Source organism: Psittacula echo, assembly GCF_963264785.1.
Source record: "Psittacula echo genome assembly, chromosome: 19".
Lineage (NCBI taxonomy): Eukaryota > Metazoa > Chordata > Aves > Psittaciformes > Psittacidae > Psittacula > Psittacula echo.
In genome coordinates, this window is record NC_137755.1 from 1,462,970 (window position 1) to 1,482,848 (window position 19,879).

The following is a 19,879-nucleotide window of genomic DNA, read 5'->3' on the forward strand; positions in this document are numbered from 1 at the left end:
GCGTTGGGTAGCGTGGTTGGGCGATGGGGATGGGTATCAGCATGGTTGGCCAATCAGAAGGCATTGCGCACCGTGGTTGGCCAATGGGGATGGGGGACATTGTGGGTGGCCAATCGGAAGGCGGTGGGTAGCGTGGTTGGCCAATGGGGATGGGGAACATCGTGGTTGGCCAATGGGGATGGGGAACATCGTGGTTGGCCAATCAGAAGGCGTTGCGCACCATGGTTGGCCAATGGAGGTGGGCAATGGGTGGGCGTCAGAGTGGGGGGCCAATCAGCACCCATTGGACACCATGGGTTGACCAATGGGGACGGTCCATGGGCGCCATCCTGCTCACACCCCATTGGCCGCTGCGTGCCCAGCGCCCCTCCTCATTGGCCAGCCGCCGCCTTGGCCCCTGCGTCACCCCAACCCCTGCCGCGCTCTGATTGGCCCGAGCTCCACGCGCCCCATTGGCCGAGAGGTGGCCCCGCCCTCCCATTGGCCAATGGCGGGGGGAGGAGGCAGCGCTTGCATGGACCAATAAAAGAGCCCCTTGGGGGGGGGGGTGACTTTGAACCGCGGTCACGTGTCCTTATTGGGGCGGGGACTACGGTGACGTCAGAGGGGGCGGAGCTACGCTGCGGGGGGGGGGTGTCCAAAGGCCACGTGGGGGGCGCCAAGAGGGCGGGGCCAACACCCACCCACCCCACCCCCCCCCCGCGCAGCAGCCAATCAGGAGGAGCCTCTACACCTTTGTCAGCCAATCAGGAGCCGCCTGGCCGACGCACCTTGAACAGCCAATCAGCAGCCGCCTCTTATCGCTCTCCCCCCCCCACCCCCTTTATGGAGCCAATCAGCAGCCGCCTCTTATCGCTCTCTGCCCCCCCCTGTACAGAACCAATCAGGAGCCGCCTCTTATCGCTCTCTGCCCCCCCCCCTTTACAGAACCAATCAGGAGCCGCCTCTTATCGCTCTCTGCCCCCCCCCTTTACAGAACCAATCAGCAGCCGCCTCTTATCGCTCTCTGCCCCCCCCTTTACAGAACCAATCAGCAGCCGCCTCTTATCGCTCTCTGCCCCCCCCCTTTACAGAACCAATCAGGAGCCGCCTCTTATCGCTCTCTGCCCCCCCCCCTTTACAGAACCAATCAGCAGCCGCCTCTTATCGCTCTCTCTCCCCCCCCCCACCCTTTGCCCCGCGCACGTGGCCTCCCCTCGTCCAATCAGCGCTCGTTCCACCGCCGGGCCCCCCCCCCCCCCCCCCCAGTGGCCACGCCCCCATCGCGTCGCTCCGCGACGCAAAGCGAGCGGCGGCCGGGCCGGGCGCGCGCGCGGGCGCGGTGGGCTCTGATTGGTCAGCGGTAACCAAGGGGGGGGGGGTGGAGGGAGCGGAGGGAGCGGGGCCGGCTCCTGATTGGTCGGGGAGGGGGAGGCCCGGGGGTGCGGGGGGGGGGGGTGGGGGGGTGTTTGCGCGGGAAGCGGCAGGGGGCGCCAAGCGGAGCCCCTCGGCTTCTGATTGGCTGAGGAGCGCGGGAAACGGGGGTCGGGGGGGTCGGGGGGGTGGGGTGGGGGGGGGGGTGGTGTTGTTGCTACGGTAACCGGAAGCCCCGCCCCTCCCCTCCGCAGGCAGCCAATGGGGTCGCAGAGCAGCAGCGGGGGGGCGGGGCCGGAAGAGGAGGAGAGGGGGGAGGGGCAGGAGGACGATGACGTCGACCTGAGGCGGGTCCTGGCCCTGCTGCTGGGGAGGTGAGGGGGGGGCGGGGGGGGCTGTGGGGCGCTATGGGGGGGTCTATGGGTGTCTATGGGGCACTATGGGGCTCTATGGGTGCCTATGGGGCTCTATGGGGCTCTATGGGTCTCTATGGGGTCTCTATGGGGTCCCTATGGGTCCCTATGGGTCTCTATGGGGTCTCTATGGCTCCCTATGGGCTCTCTATGGGGTCTCTATGGGTCTCTATGGGGTCTCTATGGGGTCTCTATGGGTCTCTATGGCTCCCTATGGGTCTCTGTGGGTCCCTATGGGTCTCTATGGGGTCTCTGTGGGTCTCTATGGGGTCTCTATGGGGTCTCTATGGGTCTCTGTGGGTCTCTATGGGTCTCTATGGGTCTCTATGGGTCTCTATGGGGTCTCTATGGGTCTCTGTGGGTCTCTATGGGGTCTCTATGGGTCTCTATGGGTCCCTATGGGTCTCTATGGGGTCTCTATGGGTCTCTGTGGGTCTCTATGGGGTCTCTATGGGTCTCTATGGGGTCTCTGTGGGTCTCTATGGGGTCTCTATGGGTCCCTATGGGTCTCTATGGGTCTCTATGGGTCTCTTTGGGTCTCTATGGGTCTCTATGGGGTCTCTATGGGTCTCTGTGGGTCTCTATGGGGTCTCTATGGGTCTCTATGGGGTCTCTATGGGTCTCTGTGGGTCTCTATGGGGTCTCTATGGGGTCTCTATGGGTCTCTGTGGGTCTCTATGGGGTCTCTATGGGTCTCTATGGGGTCTCTGTGGGTCTCTATGGGTCCCTATGGGTCTCTATGGGGTCTCTATGGGTCCCTATGGGGTCTCTATGGGTCCCTATGGGTCTCTATGGGGTCTCTATGGGTCTCTATGGGGCTGCCCCACAGGGGCCGGGCCGAGCGGGATGCCCCGGATGAGGAAGAGGACGAGGAAGAGCCCTGGGGGTGGGGCGGCGTTGACGTCACGGCCCCCGGTAGGAGGGGGCGGGGCTTGAGGGGGGAGGGGGCGGGGCTTAAGGGGGTTTTCCTTATAAGGGAGGAGGAGGGGTAGGGGCCTCGGCCCCGCCCCCCTCTCTGACGTCACGCCCCTAAGCCCCTCCCCCTCCGGACACGCGGGCTCTGGACGGGCACGAGCTGAAAGCTCAGCTCCTATTGGCCCGCGGGAAAGGGGCGGGGCCGGGCCCCACCGAGGAGAACCTGCCCCGGCTGCTGCGGCAGGTGAGGGCCATGGGGGGCTGTGGGGTCCCTATGGGGCTCTATGGGGTCCCTATGGGGCTCTATGGGGTCCCTATGGGGCTCTATGGGGGGGCTATGGGGGGCTAGGGGGTCCCTATGGGGCTCTATGGGGGGGCTATGGGGGGCTATGGGGGGTCTATGGGGCTCTATGGGGTCCCTATGGGGCTCTATGGGGGGGCTATGGGGGGCTATGGGGGGGGGATATGGGGGTCTATGGGGGGCTATGGGGGGGCTATGGGGGGCTATGGGGGGTCTATGGGGGGCTGTGGGGGGCTATGGGGTGTCTATGGGGGGGCTATGGGGGTCTATGGGGGGCTATGGGGGGGCTATGGGGGGCTGTGGGGGGCTATGGGGTGTCTATGGGGGGGCTATGGGGGGCTATGGGGTGGCTATGGATCTCTCTCTATGGGTCTCTCTCTATGGGGTCTCAGTGGGGCTCTATGGGTCCCTACGGGTCTCTATGGGTCCCTATGGGTCTCTATGGGGTCTCTATGGGTCTCTATGGGTCTCTATGGGTCTCTATGGGTCCCTATGGGTCTCTATGTGGTCTCTATGGGTCTCTATGGGTCTCTATGGGGTCTCTATGGGTCTCTATGGGGTCTCTATGGGTCCCTGTGGGTCTCTATGGGGTCTCTATGGGGTCTCTATGGTCTCTATGGGTCCCTATGGGTCCCTATGGGTCCCTATGGGTCTCTATGGGGTCTCTATGGGTCTCTATGGGGTCTCTATGGGTCCCTATGGGTCTCTATGGGGTCTCTATGGGTCCCTATGGGTCTCTATGGGGTCTCTATGGGTCCCTATGGGGTCTCTATGGGTCCCTATGGGGTCTCTATGGGTCCCTATGGGTCTCTATGGGGTCTCTATGGGTCCCTATGGGTCTCTATGGGGTCTCTATGGGTCCCTATGGGTCTCTATGGGTCCCTATGGGTCTCTATGGTCTCTATGGGTCCCTGTGGGTCCCTATGGGTCCCTATGGGTCTCTATGGGGTCTCTATGGGGTCTCTATGGGTCTCTATGGGTCTCTATGGGTCCCTATGGGTCTCTATGGGTCTCTATGGGTCCCTATGGGTCTCTATGGGTCTCTATGGGTCCCTATGGGTCTCTATGGGGTCTCTATGGGTCCCTATGGGTCTCTATGGGGTCTCTATGGGTCCCTATGGGTCTCTATGGGGTCTCTATGGGGTCCCTATGGGTCTCTATGGGGTCTCTATGGGTCCCTATGGGTCTCTATGGGGTCTCTATGGGTCCCTATGGGTCGCTCCCTCCCCGCAGCGCGAGTGGGGCCGGTGCCGCAACAGCAGCTTCTCCTATGGGGAGCGCTCCCTGCTCAGCTCCCAGTGAGTCCTATGGGGGGGGGGGGGGGGGGGTGTGCAATGGGCACTTATGGGGCGCCCCATAACCGCCCCCCCCCCTCTGCCCCCCAAGTTTCCTGCCCAATCACGAGGCCTTCGCTGACTCCTACCCCCAAAAGGCTTTTTGTGGCCTCTTCTCCCCCGATGGCTCCCTCTTCGTCTCGGCTTGCCAAGGTGGCTATGGGGCGCTATGGGGTGGCTATGGGGGGCTATGGGGTGCTATGGGGTGGCTATGGGGTGGCTATGGGGCGCTATGGGGTGGCTATGGGGTGGCTATGGGGTGGCTATGGGGCGCTATGGGGTGGCTATGGGGTGCTATGGGGTGGCTATGGGGTGGCTATGGGGTGCTATGGGGTGGCTATGGGGCGCTATGGGGTGGCTATGGGGTGCTATGGGGTGGCTATGGGGTGCTATGGGGTGGCTATGGGGTGCTATGGGGTGGCTATGGGGTGGCTATGGGGCGCTATGGGGTGGCTATGGGGTGCCTATGGGGCGCTATGGGGCGCTATGGGGTGGCTATGGGGTGGCCATGGAGGGCTATGGGGCGCTATGGGGTGGCTATGGGGTGCCTATGGGGCGCTATGGGGCGCTATGGGGTGGCTATGGGGTGGCTATGGGGTGGCCATGGAGGGCTATGGGGCGCTATGGGGTGCCTATGGGGCGCTATGGGGCGCTATGGGGTGGCTATGGGGTGGCTATGGGGTGGCCATGGAGGGCTATGGGGCGCTATGGGGTGGCTATGGGGTGTCTATGGGGTGTCTATGGGGCACTGTGGGGTGTCTATGGGGTGCTATGGGGTGTCTATGGGGTGGCTATGGGGCGCTATGGGGTGTCTATGGGGGGCTATGGGGTGTCTATGGGGCGCTATGGGGTGTCTATGGGGTGCCTATGGGGCGCTATGGGGTGCTATGGGGTGTCTATGGGGGGCTATGGGGTGTCTATGGGGCGCTATGGGGTGTCTATGGGGGGCTATGGGGTGTCTATGGGGTGTCTATGGAGTGCCTATGGGGTGCCTATGGGGCGCTATGGGGTGTCTATGGGTCTCTATGGGGTCTCTATGGGGTGCTGTGCGGTGTCTATGGGGCGCTATGGTTCTCTATAGGGTCCCTATGGGGCACTATGGGGATCTATGGGGTCCCTGTGGGGCTCTATGGGGTGTCTATGGGGTGCTGTGGGGTCCCTATGGGTCTCTCTCTATGGGTCTCTATGGGGTCTCTATGGGGCTCTATGGGTCTCTATGGGTCTGTATGGGTCTCTATGGGTCTCTATGGGGTCTCTATGGGGTCTCTATGGGGTCTCTATGGGTCTCTATGGGGTCTCTATGGGGTCTCTATGGGTCTCTATGGGGTCTCTATGGGCTCTCTATGGGGTCTCTATGGGGCACTATGGGGCTCTATGGGGTCCCTGTGGGGCTCTATGGGGTGTCTATGGGGTGCTGTGGGGTCTCTATGGGTCTCTATGGGTCTCTACGCATGCACCCCTCACCACCCCCCCGCCCGCCGCCGGCCCCGCCCCCCGCAGACCACACCCTGCGCTTCTATTGGTCGAGGGAGGGCTCCCGGCTCCGCCCCTTCCGCTCCGCCCGCGCCCGCGACGTCGGCTGGAGCATCCTGGACGTGGCCTTCAGCCCCGACGCGGCGCAGTGCCTCTACTGCAGCTGGTCCAACTACGGTCTGCCCCAGGGCCGCTATGGGGCTGCCCCATAGAGAGGGGGGGTCTGCCCCATGGCCGCTATGGGGCTGCCCCATAGAGAAGGGGGGTCTGCCCCAGGGCCGCTATGGGGCTGCCCCATAGAGAAGGGGGGTCTGCGCCAGGGCCGCTATGGGGCTGCCCCATAGAGAGGGGGGATCTGACCCATGGAGAGGGGGGATCTGACCCAGGGCCGCTATGGGGCTGCCCCATAGAGAGGGGGGGGTCTGCGCCGGGGTCGCTATGGGGCTGCCCCATAGAGAGGGGGGGGTCTGCCCCATGGCCGCTATGGGGCTGCCCCATAGAGAGGGGGGGTCTGACCCATAGAGAGGGGGGGTCTGCCCCAGGGCCGCTATGGGGCTGCCCCATGGAGAGGGGGGGTCTGACCCATAGAGAGGGGGGATCTGACCCATAGAGAGGGGGGATCTGCGCCAGGGCCGCTATGGGGCTGCCCCATAGAGAGGGGGAGTCTGACCCATAGAGAGGGGGGATCTGACCCATAGAGAGGGGGGATCTGCCCCAGGGCCGCTATGGGGCTGCCCCATGGAGAGGGGGGGGTGACCCATAGAGAGGCGGGATCTGCCCCATAGAGAGGGGGGGAACTGCCCCATGGCCGCTATGGGGCTGCCCCATGGAGAGGGGGGATCTGACCCATAGCCAGCGGGGGGGTGACCCATAGAGAGGGGGGGGTGACCCATAGAGAGGGGGGGATCTGCCCCAGGGCTGCTATGGGGCTGCCCCATAGAGGGGGGGGGTCTGCCCCAGGGCCGCTATGGGGCTGCCCCATGGAGAGGGGGGGTCTGCCCCAGGGCCGCTATGGGGCTGCCCCATGGAGAGGGGGGGTCTGACCCATGGAGAGGGGGGATCTGACCCATAGAGAGGGGGGATCTGACCCATGGCCGCTATGGGGCTGCCCCATGGAGAGGGGGGGGTGACCCATAGAGAGGCGGGATCTGCCCCATAGAGAGGGGGGGAACTGCCCCATGGCCGCTATGGGGCTGCCCCATGGAGAGGGGGGATCTGACCCATAGCCAGCGGGGGGGTGACCCATAGAGAGGGGGGGTGACCCATAGAGAGGGGGGGATCTGCCCCAGAGCTGCTGTGGGGCTGCCCCATAGCCAACATGGGGGGTGACCCATAGAGAGGGGGGATCTGCCCCATAGCCACCATGGGGCTGCCCCATAGAGAGGGGGGATCTGCCCCACAGAGAGAGATTCCAGCCAATGAGAGTGGAGCTTGACCCCCCCATTGAGGTTATTGGAGGGGGGGCGTGGCTTAGGGGGATGGGGACGTGGTGACGTCATAGGGGGTGGCCAGCCAATAGGAGCAGGGCTTCAGGGGTTGGGGGCGTGGCTTGTGTTGGACACGCCCCCTATCCCCCCCCCCCCCCCCCCCAGTCCATGTCTATGACATCTATGGGGACGGAGACACCCACACGGCCCTGGACCTGAGGTATGGGGGGCTATGGGGCTCTATGGGGGGCTATGGGGTGGGTTATGGGGTCTATGGGGCTCTATGGGGTGGGTTATGGGCTCTATGGGGTGTGTTATGTGCTCTATGGGGCTCTATGGGGCGGGTTAAGTGCTCTATGGGGCTCTATGGGGTGCGCTATGTGTTCTATGGGGCTCTATGGGGCGGGCTATGGGGCTCTATGGGGTGGGTTATGGGGCTCTATGGGGCGGGTTATGTGCTCTATGGGGCTCTATGGGGTGCGCTATGTGTTCTATGGGGCTCTATGGGGCAGGCTATGGGGCTCTATGGGGTGGGTTATGGGGCTCTATGGGGCGGGTTATGTGCTCTATGGGGCTCTATGGGGTGCGCTATGTGTTCTATGGGGCTCTATGGGGTGCGCTATGTGTTCTATGGGGCTCCATGGGGCTCTATGGGGTGCGCTATGTGTTCTATGGGGCTCTATGGGGCTCTATGGGGTGCGCTATGTGTTCTATGGGGCTCCATGGGGCTCTATGGGGTGCTCTATGTGTTCTATGGGGCTCCATGGGGCTCTATGGGGTGCTCTATGTGTTCTATGGGGCTCTCTGGGGCTCTATGGGGTGCGCTATGTGTTCTATGGGGCTCTCTGGGGCTCTATGGGGCTCCATGGGGTGCTCTATGTGTTCTATGGGGCTCTCTGGGGCTCTATGGGGTGCGCTATGTGTTCTATGGGGCTCCATGGGGGTCTATGGGGTGCTCTATGTGTTCTATGGGGCTCCATGGGGCTCTATGGGGTGCTCTATGTGTTCTATGGGGCTCCATGGGGCTCTATGGGGTGCTCTATGTGTTCTATGGGGCTCTCTGGGGCTCTATGGGGTGCGCTATGTGTTCTATGGGGCTCCATGGGGCTCTATGGGGTGCGCTATGTGTTCTATGGGGCTCCATGGGGCTCTATGGGGTGCGCTATGTGTTCTATGGGGCTCCATGGGGCTCTATGGGGTGCGCTATGTGTTCTATGGGGCTCCATGGGGCTCTATGGGGTGCTCTATGTGTTCTATGGGGCTCTATGGGGCTCTATGGGGCTCTATGGGGTGCTCTGTGTGTTCTATGGGGCTCCATGGGGCTCTATGGGGTGCTCTATGTGTTCTATGGGGCTCTATGGGGCTCTATGGGGCTCTATGGGGCTCTATGGGGTGCTCTGTGTGTTCTATGGGGCTCCATGGGGCTCTATGGGGTGCGCTATGTGTTCTATGGGGCTCCATGGGGCTCTATGGGGTGCTCTGTGTGTTCTATGGGGCTCCATGGGGCTCTATGGGGTGCTCTATGTGTTCTATGGGGCTCCATGGGGCTCTATGGGGTGCTCTATGTGTTCTATGGGGCTCTATGGGGCTCTATGGGGTGCTCTGTGTGTTCTATGGGGCTCTATGGGGTGCACTATGTGTTCTGTGGGGCTCCATGGGGCTCTATGGGGTGCTCTATGTGTTCTATGGGGCTCCATGGGGCTCTATGGGGTGCTCTATGTGTTCTATGGGGCTCTATGGGGCTCTATGGGGTGCTCTGTGTGTTCTATGGGGCTCTGTGTGGCTCTGTGCCCACCGCCAGGCCCCCCCCCCCCGGGTGCCTGTGGGGTCCCAGCCCCACACATTGCCCCCCCCCGCAGGCCGGAGGAGCGCCGCTTCGCCGTCTTCTCGTTGGCCGTGGGGCCGGACGGGCGCGAGGTGCTGGGGGGCGGCAGCGACGGCTGCGTTTACCTCTATGACCGCGAGGTGCAGCGCCGCACGCTCCGGGTCAGCGCGCGTGTGGGGCAGGGGCGGCTGTGGGGCTGGGCCCCGCGCACCGGGGCGGGGGGGGGGGGGGTTAAGGGGCTCTGTGGGGCAGCTGAGCCTCTGTTATCTATGGGGTTGCCGGAGGCTTGTGGGCTTGAGGCGCGCTTATGGGTCTGCGCCACCTTTGGGGGTCTGCCCCACCCTTATGGGTCTGCCCCACATCTGTGGGTGTGTCCCACACTTATGGGTCTGCCCCACATCTATGGGTGTGTCCCACACTTATGGGTCTGCCCCACATCTATGGGTCTGTCCCACACTTATGGGTCTGTCCCACACTTATGGGTCTGCCCCACATCTGTGGGTGTGTCCCACACTTATGGGTCTGCCCCACATCTATGGGTGTGTCCCACACTTATGGGTCTGCCCCACATCTGTGGGTGTGTCCCACACTTATGGGTCTGCCCCACATCTGTGGGTGTGTCCCACACTTATGGGTCTGCCCCACATCTATGGGTGTGTCCCACACTTATGGGTCTGCCCCACATCTGTGGGTCTGCCCCACACTTATGGGTCTGCCCCACATCTGTGGGTGTGTCCCACACTTATGGGTCTGCCCCACATCTATGGGTGTGTCCCACCCTTATGGGTCTGCCCCACATCTATGGGTGTGTCCCACACTTATGGGTCTGCCCCACCCTTATGGGTCTGTCCCACATCTATGGGTCTGTCCCACACTTATGGGTCTGCCCCACACTTATGGGTCTGCGCCCCATCTATGGGTCTGCCCCCCCTTTATGGGTCTATCTCCTACTTATGGGTCTATCCCACATCTATGGGTCTGCCCCCCACTTATGGGTCTACCCCCTATCTATGGGTCTGCCCCCCACTTATGGGTCTGCCCCCCACTTATGGGTCTGCCCCCCATGTATGGGTCTGTGCCCTATCTATGGGTCTGCCCCCCACTTATGGGTCTGCCCCGCAGGTGGAGGCCCACGAGGACGACGTGAACGCGGTGGCGCTGGCGGACGCGGGGGGGCAGCTCCTGCTCTCGGGGGGGGACGACGGCGTCACCCGCGCCTGGGACCGGCGCTGCCTGGGGCAGGATCGGGCCCGCCCCGTGGGGCTGCTCACGGGGCACCGCGACGGCGTCACCTTCCTGCACCCGCGGGTGGGCCATGGGGGGCAGTGGGGGGCAATGGGAGGGAATGGGGGTCAATGGGAGGGAATGGGGGTCAATGGGAGGGAATGGGGGTCAATGGGAGGGAATGGGGGTCAATGGGAGGGAATGGGGTCAATGGGGGTGAATGGGGCTCAGTGGGGTCAATGGGAGTGAATGGGGGTCAATGGGAGGGAATGGGATCAATGGGAGGGAATGGGGCTCAGTGGGGTCAATGGGAGTGAATGGGGGTCAATGGGGGTGAATGGGGCTCAGTGGGGTCAATGGGAGTGAATGGGGTCAATGGGGGTGAATGGGGCTCAGTGGGGTCAATGGGTGTGAATGGGGTTCAATGGGAGTGAATGGGCTCAATGGGAGTGAATGGGTTCAGTGGGGTCAATGGGAGTGAATGGGCTCAATGGGAGTGAATTGGGGTCAGTGGGTGTGAATGGGGCTCAATGGGAGTGGATGGGGTCAATGGGTGTGAATGGGGGTCAATGGCGCTCAATGTGTCCAATGGGAGTCAATAGGAGTGAATGGGGGTCAATGGGAGTGAATGGGGGTCAATGGGTGTGAATGGGGCTCAATGGTTGTGAATGGGAGTCAATGGCGCTCAGTACGTTCAGTGGGGGTCAATGGGTGTGAATGGGGCTCAGTGGGAGTGAATGGGGTCAATGGGAGTCAATGGGGGTCAATGGGTGTGAATGGGGCTCGGAGTGAATGGGGTCAATGGGAGTCAGTGGGGGTCAATGGGTGTGAATGGAGCTCAATGGGTGTGAATGGGGTCAATGGGAGTCAATGGGGGTCAATGGCGCTCAATGGGTTCAACGGGCTCAATGGGAGTGAATGGGGGTCAGTGGGAGTCAATGGGATTGAACGGGTTCAATGGTGCTCAATGGAGCTCCATGGGAGTCAACGGGCTCAATGGGTTCAGTGGTGCTCAATGGGAGTCAATGGGCTCAATGGGAGTCAATGGGATTGGATGGGTTCAGTGGGAGTCAATGGCACTCAATGGGGTTCAATGGGAGTGAATGGGCTCAATGGGAGTCAATGGGTTTGAATGGGTTCAATGGCGCTCAATGGGAGTCAGTGGTGCTCAATGGCGCTCAGTGGGTTCAATGGGAGTCAATGGGTGTGAATGGGGCTCAATGGGAGTGAATGGGTTCAATGGGGGTCAATGGGCGTGAATGGGGCTCAATGGGAGTCAATGGCGCTCAATGGGAGTCAATGGGATTGAATGGGTTCAGTGGGAGTCAGTGGGTGTGAATGGGAGTCAATGGGATTGAATGGGTTCAATGGGAGTCAATGGTGCTCAATGGGGTTCAATGGAGCTCCATGGGAGTCAGTGGTGCTCAATGGCGCTCAGTGGGTTCAATGGGAGTCAATGGGGACAAGGGCTGTCAATGGGGGTCAATGGCACTCAGTGGCTCCCACTGGCCCTCAATGGCTCCCAGTGGTTCGCAATGCCTCTTTATGGGTCCCAATGGGTCCCAATGTCTCTATGGGTGCCAATGGGTCCCTATGGGTCGCTATGTGTCTCAATGGGTCCCTATGGCTCTCTATGGGTCCCAATATCTCTATGGGTGCCAATGTGTCCCTATGGCTCCCAATGGCCCCCAATGGCTCTCTATGGCCCCAATGGCTCTCAATGGCCCCCAATGGCTCTCAATGGCCTCAATGGCTCTCTATGGCCCCCAATGGCTCTCAATGGCCCCAATGGCTCTCTATGGCCCCAATGGCTCTCAATGGCTCCCAATGGCTCTCAATGGCCCCAATGGCTCTCTATGGCCCCAATGGCTCTCTATGGCCCCAATGGCTCTCAATGGCCCCCAATGGCTCTCAATGGCCCCAATGGCTCTCTATGGCCCCAATGGCTCTCTATGGCCCCCAATGGCTCTCAATGGCCCCAATGGCTCTCTATAGCCCCAATGGCTCTCAATGGCCCCCAATGGTTCTCTATGGCCCCAATGGCTCTCTATGGCCCCAATGGCTCTCTATGGCCCCCAATGGCTCTCTATGGCCCCAATGGCTCTCAATGGCCCCCAATGGTTCGCAATGGCCCCAATGGCTCTCTATGGCCCCAATGGCCCCAATGGCTCTCAATGGCTCTCAATGGCCTCAATGGCTCTCAATGGCCCCAATGGCTCTCTATGGCCCCAATGGCTCTCTATGGCCCCAATGGCCCCAATGGCTCTCAATGGCCCCAATGGCTCTCTATGGCCCCAATGGCTCTCTATGGCCCCAATGGCTCTCTATGGCCCCAATGGCCCCAATGGCTCTCAATGGCCCCAATGGCTCTCAATGGCTCTCTATGGCCCCAATGGCCCCCAATGGCTCGCAATGGCCCCAATGGCTCTCAATGGCACCCAATGGCCCCAATGGCTCTCAATGGCTCTCAATGGCCCCAATGGCTCTCAATGGCACCCAATGGCTCTCAATGGCCCCCAATGGTTCGCAATGGCCCCAATGGCTCTCTATGGCCCCAATGGCTCTCTATGGCCCCAATGGTTCTCTATGGCCCCAATGGCTCTCAATGGCCCCAATGGCTCTCTATGGCCCCAATGGCTCTCTATGGCCCCAATGGCTCTCAATGGCCCCCAATGGCTCTCAATGGCCCCAATGGCTCTCAATGGCCCCAATGGCTCTCTATGGCCCCAATGGTTCGCAATGGCCCCAATGGCTCTCTATGGCCCCAATGGCTCTCTATGGCCCCCAATGGTTCGCAATGGCCCCAATGGCTCTCTATGGCCCCAATGGCTCTCTATGGCCCCAATGGCTCTCAATGGCTCCCAATGGCTCTCAATGGCCCCCAATGGCTCTCTATGGCCCCAATGGCTCTCAATGGCCCCAATGGCTCTCTATGGCCCCAATGGCTCTCAATGGCACCCAATGGCCCCCAATGGCTTGCAATGGCCCCAATGGCTCTCAATGGCACCCAATGGCCCCCAATGGCTCTCAATGGCCCCAATGGCTCTCAATGGCCCCCAATGGCTCTCTATGGCCCCAATGGCTCTCTATGGCCCCAATGGCCCCAATGGCTCTCAATGGCCCCAATGGCTCTCAATGGCTCTCTATGGCCCCAATGGCCCCCAATGGCTCGCAATGGCCCCAATGGCTCTCAATGGCACCCAATGGCCCCAATGGCTCTCAATGGCTCTCAATGGCCCCCAATGGTTCGCAATGGCCCCAATGGCTCTCTATGGCCCCAATGGCTCTCTATGGCCCCAATGGTTCTCTATGGCCCCAATGGCTCTCAATGGCCCCAATGGCTCTCTATGGCCCCAATGGCTCTCTATGGCCCCAATGGCTCTCAATGGCCCCCAATGGCTCTCAATGGCCCCAATGGCTCTCAATGGCCCCAATGGCTCTCTATGGCCCCCAATGGTTCGCAATGGCCCCAATGGCTCTCTATGGCCCCAATGGCTCTCTATGGCCCCCAATGGTTCGCAATGGCCCCAATGGCTCTCTATGGCCCCAATGGCTCTCTATGGCCCCAATGGCTCTCAATGGCTCCCAATGGCTCTCAATGGCCCCCAATGGCTCTCTATGGCCCCAATGGCTCTCAATGGCCCCAATGGCTCTCTATGGCCCCAATGGCTCTCAATGGCACCCAATGGCCCCCAATGGCTTGCAATGGCCCCAATGGCTCTCAATGGCACCCAATGGCCCCCAATGGCTCTCAATGGCCCCAATGGCTCTCAATGGCCCCCAATGGCTCTCTATGGCCCCAATGGCTCTCAATGGCCCCAATGGCTCTCAATGGCACCCAATGGCCCCCAATGGCTCTCTATGGCCCCAATGGCTCTCAATGGCACCCAATGGCCCCCAATGGCTCTCTATGGCCCCAATGGCTCTCTATGGCCCCAATGGCTCTCAATGGCCCCCACTGGCCCCCAATGGCTCTCAATGGCACCCAATGGCCCCCAATGGCTCTCTATGGCCCCAATGGCTCTCAATGGCCCCCAATGGCTCTCAATGGCCCCCAATGGCTCTCAATGGCCCCCAATGGCTCTCAATGGCCCCAATGGCTCTCAATGGCTCCCAATGGCTCCGTGTGGCGCAGGGCGACGGGCGCTACGTGGTCTCCAACTCCAAGGACCAGACGGCCAAGCTGTGGGACCTGCGGCGCCCGGCGGGGCCCGGCGGCCTCGAGGCCACGCGCAGGGCGGTGGCGCAGCAGAGCTGGGACTACCGATGGCAGCGCGCCCCGCGCAGAGGTGCCTCGGCGGCGCTAGGGGGCGCTAGGGGGTGGATATGGGGGTCTATGGGGGGGCTATGGGGGTCTATGGGGGGCTATGGGGGGGATATGGGGGGCTATGGGGGGGATATGGGGGTCTATGGGGGGCTATGGGGGTCTATGGGGGGCTATGGGGGGGATATGGGGGGCTATGGGGGGGATATGGGGGTCTGTGGGGGGGGATATGGGGGGGATATGGGGGGTCTGTGGGGGGGATATGGGGGGCTATGGGGGTCTATGGGGGGGATATGGGGGGCTATGGGGGGGCTATGGGGGGGCTATGGGGGGCTATGGGGGGGCTAGGGGGCGCTATGGGGGGGATATGGGGGGCTATGGGGGGTCTGTGGGGCTCTATGGGGGGCTGTGGGGGGGGATATGGGGGTCTATGGGGGGGCTATGGGGGTCTATGGGGGGATATGGGGGGTCTATGGGGGGGCTAGGGGGGTCTATGGGGGGGATATGGGGGTCTATGGGGGGGCTATGGGGGTCTATGGGGGGGCTATGGGGGTCTATGGGGGGCTATGGGGGGATATGGAGGGCTATGGGGGTCTATGGGGGGCTATGGGGGGGATATGGGGTGCTATGGGGGTCTATGGGGGGCTATGGGGGGGATATGGGGGGCTATGGGGGTCTATGGGGGGCTATGGGGGGTCTGTGGGGCTCTATGGGGGGCTGTGGGGGGACGATGGGGGTCTATGGGGGGGCTATGGGTGGTCTGTGGGGGGACGATGGGGGTCTATGGGGGGGGATATGGGGGTCTATGGGGGGTCTATGGGGGGCTATAAGGTGTCTATGGGGTCTCTATGGGGCTCTATGCAGTGTCTATGGGGGGCTATAAGGTGTCTATGGGGTCTCTATGGGGCTCTATGCAGTGTCTATGGGGGGCTTTGTGGTGGCTATGGGGTGTCTGTGGGGCTCTATGGGGGGCTATGGGAGCTGGGGGGGCTATAGGGTGTCTATGGGGGAGCTATGGGGGGGCTATGGGGGGTCTGTGGGGTCTCTATGGGTCCCTATGAGTCTCTATGGGGTCTCTATGGGGTCCCTATGGGTGTCTATGGGTCTCTATGGGTCCCTATGGGTCCCTATGGGTCTCTATGGGTCCCTATGGGTCCCTATGGGTCTCTATGGGTCTCTATGGGTCCCTATGGGGTCTCTATGGGGTCTCTATGGGTGCCTATGGGTCTCTATGGGGTCTCTATGGGTCTCTATGGGTCTCTATGGGTCCCTATGGGTCTCTATGGGTCCCTATGGGTCCCTATGGGTCTCTATGGGTCCCTATGGGTCTCTATGGGTCCCTATGGGTCTCTATGGGGTCTCTATGGGTGCCTATGGGTCTCTATGGGGTCTCTATGGGTCTCTATGGGGTCTCTATGGGGTCTCTATGGGGTCTCTATGGGTCTCTATGGGTCCCTATGGGTCCCTATGGGGTCTTTATGGGTCCCTATGGGTCCCTATGGGTCCCTATGGGTCTCTATGGGTCTCTATGGGTCCCTATGGGGTCTCTATGGGGTCTCTATGGGTGCCAATGGGTCTCTATGGGTCTCTATGGGTCTCTATGGGTCCCTATGGGTCTCTATGGGTCCCTATGGGTCCCTATGGGTCTCTATGGGTCCCTATGGGGTCTCTATGGGGTCTCTATGGGTGCCTATGGGTCTCTATGGGGTCTCTATGGGTCTCTATGGGGTCTCTATGGGGTCTCTATGGGGTCTCTATGGGTCTCTATGGGTCCCTATGGGTCCCTATGGGGTCTCTATGGGTCCCTATGGGTCTCTATGGGTCCCTATGGGTCTCTATGGGGTCCCTATGGGTCCCTATGGGTCCGTATGGGTCTCTATGGGTCCCTATGGGTCCCTATGGGTCTCTATGGGTCTCTATGGGTCTCTATGGGGTCCCTATGGGTCCCTATGGGGTCCCTATGGGTCCCTATGGGTCCCTATGGGGTCCCTATGGGTCTCTATGGGGTCTCTATGGGTCTCTATGGGTCTCTATGGGTCTCTATGGGTCCCTATGGGTCCCTATGGGTCTCTATGGGTCCCTATGGGTCTCTATGGGGTCTCTATGGGGTCTCTATGGGTGCCTATGGGTCTCTATGGGGTCTCTATGGGTCTCTATGGGTCTCTATGGGTCCCTATGGGTCTCTATGGGTCCCTATGGGTCCCTATGGGTCTCTATGGGTCCCTATGGGGTCTCTATGGGGTCTCTATGGGTGCCTATGGGGTCTCTATGGGGTCTCTATGGGTCTCTATGGGTCCCTATGGGTCCCTATGGGGTCTCTATGGGGTCCCTATGGGTCCCTATGGGTCCCTATGGGTCCCTATGGGTCTCTATGGGTCCCTATGGGTCCCTATGGGTCCCTATGGGTCTCTATGGGTCTCTATGGGGTCCCTATGGGTCCCTATGGGTCCCTATGGGTCTCTATGGGTCCCTATGGGTCCCTATGGGTCCCTATGGGTCTCTATGGGTCCCTATGGGTCCCTATGGGTCCCTATGGGTCCCTATGGGTCCCTATGGGTCTCTATGGGTCCCTATGGGTCCCTATGGGTCCCTATGGGTCCCTATGGGTCTCTATGGGTCCCTATGGGTCCCTATGGGTCCCTATGGGTCCCTATGGGTCCCTATGGGTCCCTATGGGTCGCTGACATCCCCCCCCCCCCCCCGCCGCCCAAGCTCTGACGTCACCGCCGTTGCCGGGCGACAGCTCGCTGATGACGTTCCGCGGCCACGTGGTGCTGAACACGCTGCTCCGCTGCCGCCTGGCCCCGCCCCCGGGCGACGGCGGCGGCCAATACCTGAGCGCGGGCTGCGCCACGGGGGCCGTGATTGGTGAGCGCCGCCGCCAATGGGGAGGGGGCCGCGCCCACGTGGTGGTGGGGGGGGGGGGGGGGGGAGTGGTGGCGGCGGCGGCGGCCAATGGGGAGCGAGGAGGCGTGACTCCGCCTCCTGCCATTGGCAGTTTACGACGTGCTGAGCGGGAGGCCCGTGCGGCGCCTGACCAATCACAGCGGCTGCGTGCGTGACGTCAGCTGGCACCCGCAGGGCGGCGCCCTCGCCAGCGCCTCGGTGGGCGGGGCTTGGGGGGGCAGGGGGCGGGGCCTGGGGGGGGCTATGGGGCTCTATGGGGTCTCTATGGGGTCTCTATGGGGTCTCTATGGGTCTCTATGGGGGCTCTATGGGGTCTCTATGGGTCTCTATGGGTCTCTATGGGGTCTCTATGGGGTCTCTATGGGTCTCTATGGGTCCCTATGGGGTCTCTATGGGTCTCTATGGGGTCTCTATGGGTCTCTATGGGGTCTCTATGGGGTCTCTATGGGTCTCTATGGGTCTCTATGGGGCTCTATGGGGCTCTATGGGGTCTCTATGGGGTCTCTATGGGGCTCTATGGGGTCTCTATGGGGTCTCTATGGGGTCTCTATGGGTCTCTATGGGGTCTCTATGGGGCTCTATGGGGCTCTATGGGGTCTCTATGGGTCTCTATGGGGTCCCTATGAGGGTCTCTATGGGTCTCTATGAGGTCTCTATGGGGTCCCTATGGGGTCTCTATGGGTCTCTCTCTATGGGGTCTCTATGGGTCTCTATGGGGTCTCTATGGGTCTCTATGGGGTCTCTATGGGGTCTCTATGGGTCTCTATGGGGTCTCTATGGGTCCCTATGGGTCTCTATGGGGTCTCTATGGGTCCCTATGGGGTCTCTATGGGGTCTCTATGGGTCTCTATGGGTCTCTATGGGTCCCTATGGGTCCCTATGGGTCCCTATGGGGTCCCTATGGGGCTCTATGGGGTCTCTATGGGTCCCTATGGGGTCTCTATGGGATCTCTATGGGTCTCTATGGGTCTCTATGGGTCCCTATGGGTCCCTATGGGTCCCTATGGGGTCCCTATGGGTCTCTATGGGGTCTCTATGGGTCCCTATGGGGTCTCTATGGGGTCTCTATGGGTCCCTATGGGTCCCTATGGGTCCCTGACCCCTCTCCCCCCGCAGTGGGACGGCTCCATTCGCCTCTGGACCTATCAGGACCCCCAGGAGGAGCCAATGGGGGAGCTCCAGGGGGGGGACCCCCCCTAAGCTCCGCCCCCTTCCCTCCTGCCCCAGAGCGCGCGACCCACAATAAACCTCTGCGACCCCCAAGTCAGCCCCTTCGCCTCCTTCTATGGGGCTCTATGGGGCTCTATGGGGTCTCTATGGGGCTCTATGGGGGCTCTGTGGGGTCTCTATTGGGCTCTATGGGGTGTCTATGGGTCCGTATGTGTCTCTATGGGGTGTCTATGGGGTGTCTGTGGGTCCCTATGGGGACTCTATGGGGTCCCTATGGGTCCCTATGGGTCTCTATGGGGTCCCTATGGGGCTCTATGGGTCTCTATGGGTCTCTATGGGTCTCTATGGGGTCTCTATTGGGCTCTATGGGGTGTCTATGGGTCCGTATGTGTCTCTATGGGGTGTCTATGGGGTGTCTGTGGGTCCCTATGGGGACTCTATGGGGTCCCTATGGGTCCCTATGGGTCTCTATGGGGTCCCTATGGGGCTCTATGGGTCTCTATGGGTCTCTATGGGTCTCTATGGGGTCTCTATGGGGTCTCTATGGGGTCCCTATGGGTCTCTATGGGTCTCTATGGGTCTCTATGGGGTCCCTATGGGTCTCTATGGGTCTCTATGGGTCTCTATGGGGTCCCTATGGGTCTCTATGGGTCTCTATGGGTCTCTATGGGGTCCCTATGTGGTCTCTATGGGGTCCCTATGGGGCTCTCTGGGGCTCTATGGAGTCCCTATGGGGTCTCTATGGGTCTCTATGGGGTCCCTATGGGGCTCTATGGGTCTCTATGGGTCTCTATGGGTCTCTATGGGGTCTCTATGGGGTCTCTATGGGGTCCCTATGGGTCTCTATGGGTCTCTATGGGTCTCTATGGGGTCCCTATGGGTCTCTATGGGTCTCTATGGGTCTCTATGGGGTCCCTATGGGTCTCTATGGGTCTCTATGGGTCTCTATGGGGTCCCTATGTGGTCTCTATGGGGTCCCTATGGGTCTCTATGGGGTCCCTATGGGGCTCTCTGGGGCTCTATGGAGTCCCTATGGGGTCTCTATGGGTCTCTATGGGGTCCCTATGGGGTCTCTATGGGGTCTCTCTGGGGCTCTATGGGTCTCTCTGGGGCTCTATGGGGTCCCTATGGGGTCTCTATGGGTCTCTATGGGGTCTCTATGGGTCCCTATGGGTCTCTATGGGTCCCTATGGGTCCCTATGGGGCTCTCTACACCCCCTATAGCACCCCATAAGTGGCCCCCCTCGTCCCTCGCTCCCCCCCTTGAGCCCCC

The 19,879-nt window shown here is 61.3% G+C and overlaps 1 protein-coding gene across 3 annotated transcripts; it reads left to right on the top strand.

Moving 5' to 3' along the window:
- Window positions 1-1,248: 1,248 nt before the first annotated feature.
- On the top strand, window positions 1,249-18,699 carry DCAF11 (DDB1 and CUL4 associated factor 11). Of its 3 annotated transcripts, none has more exons than XM_080631830.1 (14): window positions 1,249-1,335; window positions 1,608-1,727; window positions 2,596-2,681; window positions 2,801-2,925; window positions 4,216-4,280; window positions 4,369-4,469; window positions 5,817-5,966; window positions 7,382-7,436; window positions 9,076-9,202; window positions 10,164-10,349; window positions 14,401-14,554; window positions 17,242-17,397; window positions 17,528-17,634; window positions 18,553-18,699. In XM_080631830.1, exons 2-14 carry the CDS (start codon window positions 1,615-1,617, stop codon window positions 18,634-18,636), a joined length of 1,509 nt encoding a protein of 502 aa, XP_080487956.1. In that variant the 5' UTR covers window positions 1,249-1,335; window positions 1,608-1,614; the 3' UTR covers window positions 18,637-18,699. The 3 variants fall into 3 exon arrangements, with proteins under 3 accessions (XP_080487956.1, XP_080487957.1, XP_080487958.1); XM_080631831.1 differs by having other exon boundaries at window positions 1,270-1,342; XM_080631832.1 differs by lacking the exons at window positions 1,249-1,335; window positions 2,801-2,925 and having other exon boundaries at window positions 1,625-1,727.
- The last annotated feature ends 1,180 nt before the right edge of the window (window positions 18,700-19,879 follow it).